The sequence below is a fragment of the Populus nigra genome, chromosome 10 (genome assembly GCF_951802175.1).
Source record: "Populus nigra chromosome 10, ddPopNigr1.1, whole genome shotgun sequence".
In the NCBI taxonomy this organism is placed as follows: Eukaryota; Viridiplantae; Streptophyta; class Magnoliopsida; order Malpighiales; family Salicaceae; genus Populus; species Populus nigra.
Window position 1 is genome coordinate 8,229,221 of NC_084861.1, and position 7,304 is coordinate 8,236,524.

The 7,304-nt window shown below is 36.7% G+C and overlaps 1 protein-coding gene across 1 annotated transcript; it reads right to left on the bottom strand.

Moving 5' to 3' along the window:
- Positions 1–866: 866 nt before the first annotated feature.
- LOC133704621 (ATP synthase subunit beta, mitochondrial-like) lies at positions 867–4,541 on the bottom strand. Its single transcript, XM_062129500.1, has 9 exons — positions 3,962–4,541; positions 3,167–3,242; positions 2,987–3,075; positions 2,699–2,816; positions 2,519–2,622; positions 2,269–2,427; positions 1,949–2,173; positions 1,543–1,854; positions 867–1,345 (listed from the first exon to the last, which is right to left on the bottom strand). The coding sequence occupies exons 1-9, from the start codon at positions 4,439–4,441 to the stop codon at positions 1,229–1,231; spliced, it is 1,680 nt and encodes a 559-aa protein (XP_061985484.1). The 5' UTR covers positions 4,442–4,541; the 3' UTR covers positions 867–1,228.
- Between the last annotated feature and the right edge of the window lie 2,763 nt (positions 4,542–7,304).

The window sequence follows — 7,304 nt, forward strand, 5'->3', positions numbered from 1 at the left end:
TAGGATACTTTCTCTTCATAAACAACTCCACCACACGACCATATTTTGGCAAGGGAAAAAAAACACAAACCATGTATCAAATTGAACTTTTATTACAAACACAAACCCACAGGTTATCAAGTGATTTTTTTTTATAAATCTAAAAAGATGTTTTAGTTTTATTAAAAAAATATTTATTTTGATATATAAAAAAATCCACAGCACGAATAACATCTAAATCAAGCCCCGAGTTGAGAGGTCACAAGGTTCACCTCCCATACCATGTCATGTAGCCCAGGGGTCATAGCTCATAAAGCTGTGACTTGTTTTCTGCTTATTTCGTTCGAAGGTTTCATAATCTTTAATCTCGTCTTTCATTTGCCCAATCCTTGCTTTTATTAATAACCAAGCTTCCTCTTGCTACACATGTAATAAAATCTTAAATAATAGATGCACATTTCCAAGATTCTCAAAACACTAACTTTCCATAAACGTAAGGGGTAGAATATATACAAGCCATCTCGTTGCCAAAACCAAAACCTAGACTTTCATAAGACGACGTTTGATGCCAGCGAGTAACATGTACAGGTTTTTTATTTTTCAAATTGAGTTCGCAATGAAAAATAGGTGAAGACACATTTCAAAGGATGCCCTTTCACTGCCTTAACCAAATCATTCCCGCGGTCAACCTGGGCAAATGTTGCGGACATATACAGAACTCAGGTCCACGACAAACTACTATAGGAGCCTATCATCGTATAGTACTCACCAATAAACTCTAAACTACAGAATAATCAAGATGCAAACAGAATTTCTGATTACCAAAACCAGAAACTATTCCGGTCAAAGGCCCTGTCCAAACAAATTGTACCAGCCACACTAGAACAAGTAGAAATACGTGCGTTCAATTGAACCAGTTTTGCAATATTCAAAACAGGATTATCCGTAAACGCTGTCAGAAAGATTCTCAAGAGATAATTGACAGTTGATAAAGGAAAAATATACAAGCCCACCTCCCTCTGCTGCCCCCTCATTCAAGCAACACGGAGAAAGGGGGGCTTGGCTGGACAGGTCTCAGCTCTATTCCTCTTTCACGCTCTGCAACAACATTAAAACAGAAATTGCAAATCCTGACAAATTTGATCTCAAAAAATGAACATCTTGTTGCTAGCATCACCAGCACCACCTTAATTATTGATTTTTGCAATTATCAGTTTAAGGGAAGAAAAGAAGAAAAAAGTTGGTCTGTTTAAGCAGTAGCAGATTCCTTGGAAATCTTTTCAGCCTTGGCAATAACCTCCTCAATACCGCCAACCATGTAAAATGACTGCTCTGGAAGGTCATCGTATTTCCCGTCCAACACACCCTGCCATACAAAAAACAGAATTGCCAACGAATTAAATCTATGATTAGTGTGGCAGAACCCAACCAGACAGCAAATGTCATCTAGCCAAGCAAATGCAATATAAGAAAATCTGACAGACAGGACCAACTTGTGGGTTCATGTTTGTGCAAGTGTCACAGATAGAGAGGGGCAGAAAGGACAAGGATAAGGAAAAGCACCTGGAAGCTTTCTACACCCTCCTTCAACTCGACGTACTTTCCAGGAGCACCAGTGAAAACTTCTGCAACATGGAAGGGCTGGCTCAAGAACCTCTGAATTTTACGAGCACGGGCAACTGTCAGCTTATCATCTTCACTGAGCTCATCCATTCCCAAAATGGCAATAATATCTTGCAAATTCTTATAGTTCTGAAGAACCTTCTGCACACCACGAGCAGTGTTATAGTGGTCCTCGCCCAAAATATGAGGTGAGAGCATACGAGATGTAGAATCAAGGGGATCCACAGCAGGATAGATACCAAGCTCAGAAATCTGTCCAATAGGAGTGGCAATATAGCAATTAGGATTTATATTAGCACCACAAATGCTGTGACTGCTAGCCTACTTCAAGTAAACACAGCCATACCTGTCGTGACAGCACAGTTGTGGCATCCAAGTGAGCAAAGGTTGTGGCAGGAGCTGGATCTGTCAAATCATCAGCAGGCACATAAATAGCTTGGACAGAAGTAATAGAACCTTTCTTAGTTGTTGTAATCCGCTCTTGAAGACCTCCAAGATCTGTAGCCAAGGTTGGCTGATAACCGACAGCAGATGGGATACGACCAAGCAATGCAGACACCTCTGAGTTAGCCTGCAGAACAAAGAGCAAAATAAAAGATTTGTAACTCAGCAACAGGAAACAAGTTAAGATGTTTCAGCAAGAAATCCATTGGCATTGAATTTTACCTGGGTAAAGCGGAAAATGTTGTCAATGAAGAGAAGCACATCTTGCCCTTCAGCATCACGGAAGTGCTCAGCCACAGTAAGCCCAGTGAGGCCAACACGAGCACGAGCACCAGGGGGCTCGTTCATTTGACCATACACAAGAGCACATTTGCTCTCAGACTGATATGAAGAGAGGCAAATTACAAAATTTCAGTAAGTATTAACTTGAAAATTAAAATAGAAAAACAGATGAATGGCCAATTGCACTGACCTGCTGATCCCCTAGCTTAATGACACCACTTTCAATCATTTCTCTGTACAAGTCATTTCCCTCACGGGTACGTTCTCCAACACCAGCAAAGACAGAGAAACCACCTGATCACAGAAAACCATAAAAATCATAAGAATGTGGAAAAAAAAAACTTTGTATTACTGTAGGAGCCAAACAAACCATGAGCTTTTGCAACATTGTTGATAAGTTCCATAATAAGCACAGTTTTTCCAACACCAGCACCACCAAACAGTCCAATCTTTCCTCCTCTTTGGTATGGTGCAAGGAGATCGACAACCTGTAGGGAGGAAATAAGAGAGCATAAATTCCAAATGCTAGAATCAAGTTTCGACTGTTGAAGCACATGAAAACATGAAAACAACATCCATCCTGTTTAAAATGGATGAAAAAAATAAGAACCTGGGCATCAACTACAATTCTAAATAAGCCTATATATATGTCGGTTACCTTAATACCGGTAACAAGGATCTGTTGCTCAGTTGCTTGCTCAACAAAAGCAGGAGCCTCCCTATGAATAGGCAAGTAGTGCTCTGTCTCTGATGGGGATTAAAACATAGTCGTTGAAAATTTTCACATCATAATAGTATACTATACTGATCAAATGATTAAGGTTTGCATATATCTTACTGAGATCCCCCTTCTCGTCAATGGCTTCTCCAATGACATTGATGATACGACCAAGGGTGGCCCTACCCACAGGCACCTATAGAGCATATGCCAGTAAAGAAATCAGCTTAGAATATGCAACTTTTAACAGAGACATAGCACAAATAATACCTACTTGAAAACCACAGACAAACCCCGCAATAACAAACCAGAGCAATAAACAATAAAACATTATAAAGGAAACATCAATGCATAAGGGGTAGATACACTAGCCAAGCATCAGAGTTTTGAACTTAGCCTGCACTAAAAAATTTATCCTTCAAGTGTCAGCAATCATATTTCAAATAAAACCTTGATCCACATCAACACCACATCAAAGAGATCACCCAAAAAAACTAAACAGTTACATAAAATCCAGTAACATATAAATCCGCAATTGAACCTATTAGATTCAAGCCTTTTTTCCGGTTTCCAATCAAATATATCCTTTATTTCATAAAAAAAAATATCCTTTCAACCTTCCCATATTCCTGCACTAAAAATAGAATCACACCAAACAAAAAAAAAGAACGAAAGAAAACGGATCCCAATTTCCAGAGTTTTCTATTTCCACAAACCCCTATTCCAATTTTATCGCTGCAATAATCATAGCAAACAAATACCCAGATCTACAATAAAAAGAAAAACCCATCTTAACATGGATCATCACATTCTAAAAGGAAAATCGAAAGACAATAAAAGCCCAGCATTTCTCATCAGATACCATGAAATTGAAAAACAAACACAACATAAGAAAAACTGAACGAATTTTCTTACAGTAATTGGGGACCCAGTGTTTAGCACAGGCTGGCCTCTAATCAAACCTTCAGTACCATCCATAGCAATAGTCCTAACAACACTCTCACCCAAATGCTGCGCCACTTCAAGGACCAACCGGATCGAGTGTCCCTGAACCTCCAACGCCGTCAAAATCGGAGGCAAACCCTCGTCGAACTTCACATCCACAACGGCACCAATAACCTGACACACATGCCCGATCGAACCCTTGCCGGTAAACTCATCGATGATCTTCCCCTTCGTTCCCTCCGATTTGGCAGGAGGCGGTTGTGAAGAAGGCGATGCGGCGGCTGCAGAGGTTGCGTACTCAGCCGCGCGGTTTAGAAGGTAGCCGTAAGGTGACGCGCGGCGCGTGGATGATGCAGAGAGCTTAGGGTGAGAATTTGATAGAGTAGATTTGGAGAGAGATCGGCGAGAAGTTGATCGGAGAAGAGAAGATAAAAGCCTGCGTGAAGCCATGGTTAGGGCTTCAGAGGAAGATGGAGACAGATAGGGAGGGGTGAATGTTAGGGTTTGTGAGACCGATATACTGTTATATGTAGCTAAGGCTCAGCTAATAGTGGATCTGATTCACTGCTTTACTGTTACTGACTTACTGTGACTTTATATTGGAAAATTCTATTTATTTTTTTCTATTTTTGAATTTAGTTTCCTTCGTTTGTTGCTGCTGACAAGGTTGTAATGTAGAGCCATACGACTGGGAGTGAAACGATGGCGTATGGGGCATTGACGAAATCCGTGGCCACTGCGGTTGATAATTTCAAAGAAGACACGTGGCGAGCAGTTGGGATTTGATGGATGCTGTAAACGGCGTCGTCTTTGTCTGGAAGACAAGTTGCCCTCTCCTTCACTTTTCGGGGCGCGTCTTCAGATCAGGTTTTCATGGAGTGAGTTGAGTGACTGGAATTTTATTAGTATACAGAAATACCATTGTAACCTTGGCTTGTTGTTACAAATAACCTCCGAGGAAACAACAAGTTAAAGTCGTTCGGACTAAACTACCCTTGTCTCCGGCACCCATCCGAAAGTTACGGGTGGGGGAAAATGTTGTTCTTGATGAGTGGTTTCTCTTTTCCTTTTTTTTTAAGAAAGAATTTATTGAATTGGTCAAAAAAAAGAGAGAGAAAGAATAGCAGTCTGTGGTGTGTTGGGTGGAGACCTCTGAAATCAGAGATTCGTGACTACATTTGTAATTTTCTCTTGACAACATGGATTGGTAATATTAATATACATTTGTAATCTCATTTGTTTCAACCCCTGTGATTAATTGGTTTTTTATCGTTATATTTTCTTAATTTTGAGTTTTTTTTATTTATTTAGAATCATGTACAATCAAGAGAAGCAAAAACAGAAGAGTTAAATTATCCATGATTTATTTAATTTAATTTAAATCGCAATCGGTATTGACTATTGTCAGCAGAATAAATCAGCATGAGCATGCATAATAATTAGATATCATTGTGTCAAACTCGTTTATAAAAAGCATGGTGGATCTCTTCTTGATGAAGCTCCCACCTCTGGGCCTTAATTGCGGTAGATTTACGCTGTCACGTCTCGAACATCACCCTTGTGTTGATTTTGAACCGTCTATCAGAATTCGAGCCCACGTGGTCAGTTCAGGCCCAATCATACACCTGACTTTTGCATTTTTAGCCCACAGTGATTGTCCGCTCAGGACTTGGGTTTCGGAAAATACACTCAGTTGGCTGACTAACTTCGATACGGTTATTCGTTTTTTATTTCACGCACCGTTAGCCTCGTATAATAAAAGAGAGGTGATTAATATTTTATAAGTTCCATCTTAATTAATTTCTATAAAATTATAAGGAAAGGCTGTGTGCTTCGTATTTATTGTTCTATTAAGATAAACTTAAATTTAAGGGTTCAAAACCTCCTCCAAAAACTAATCTCTTTTAAGTGCAGCCAAGAAAATGATCGACTTTTTTTTTACACAACTATATTTTAAATAATATTATCTTTGTATTTAGTAGATATATAAAGTTCTTAAACAACCTATTATATTTTCATTAGTATTAATGTTATATAAAAAATAGTGTGTAAAAAATAAACTCTTACCGGTATTATGAAAAGATATTCTTTGGATATTCTTAAAATGTTTTAATGATTTAATCTAATAACAAATAAAAAATTAAATGAGAACAGGATAATTTTATAAAGAGAATAAAAAAATTAAAACTCAATTGTTAGCAAATCTAACCCTAAAAGATGAGTTGAAAAAAAAAATATCAATTCAGGTTAATTTAACTAACGTTTGACCCAGAGTGTGAAATTGAAATAAACCCATATAAAAATCATGAATCTAAAATCTCAACAATCTAATATCGAAGAATGATAATGATTTTTTGTCAAGGAACCTAAAAAGAGTCCAAATCCAATCAAACTAATTTTTGAAATTCATCCGTGATCCATGGTATAAGATCGGGTTATTTCACAACAGGTAAATCTATAAAAATCACAAAGCAGAATTTTTAGTCGCTCAAAATTAAAAAAACAAAAAAAAACAACAATAAAGTGCTTAAAGACTAAAGTTAGTATACAAAATAAATGAAATAAAACAATAAACTATTAAATTAAAAAATAAAACAAATCAAAAAATGCTAAAAACATAGAAAAAACAATTAAAATAGTGAAAATAATTAGAAAAACACGAAGTGATTATTATAAATGACGTGTGATCACTTTTTATTTTTTTTAACCTTGTTAAAAAATTGAATTACCTCTTATTCAAATTGAAAAATCATTTTACTCTAAATGACCAACTCATTATTATTTGCTGCTAAGGGCAAAATTACTGCTTTACCATTGGAATCTCTGGTTATTAAATACCCCTTGGCCTGGCGGGTTTGCCTTAGATGTGGTTGATCTGATGTCTAGATTGGTTTGGGTTTAAAAAAAGATCGATTGAGATAATAATTTGGTAAAACCAGGTAACCTAATAGGTCAACCTATAACCTAGGGGAACCCAGATAAGACCTGATGTTTTTTTTTTCTTTTCAAATGTGAGATTTGAAACTCATTAGTATATATACTTTGTGTTTCCAAGAAAAAAGTTGTGTTTTTTTAATGTAGGATAAAAAAAATTTTATTTAAATACTTCAACTTAAATTGACAACATAATATATTTTCAATGTAAGATTCAAAGCTCTTTTATATATATACTTTATATTCCCATGAAAAAGTTATGTTTTTTCAATATGAAATTTGAAACCCATTAGTATATATACTCTATATTTTCAAGAAAAAAATTATATTTTTTTAAAGTAGAATTTGAAACTCATTATTATATATATTCCATGTTTCA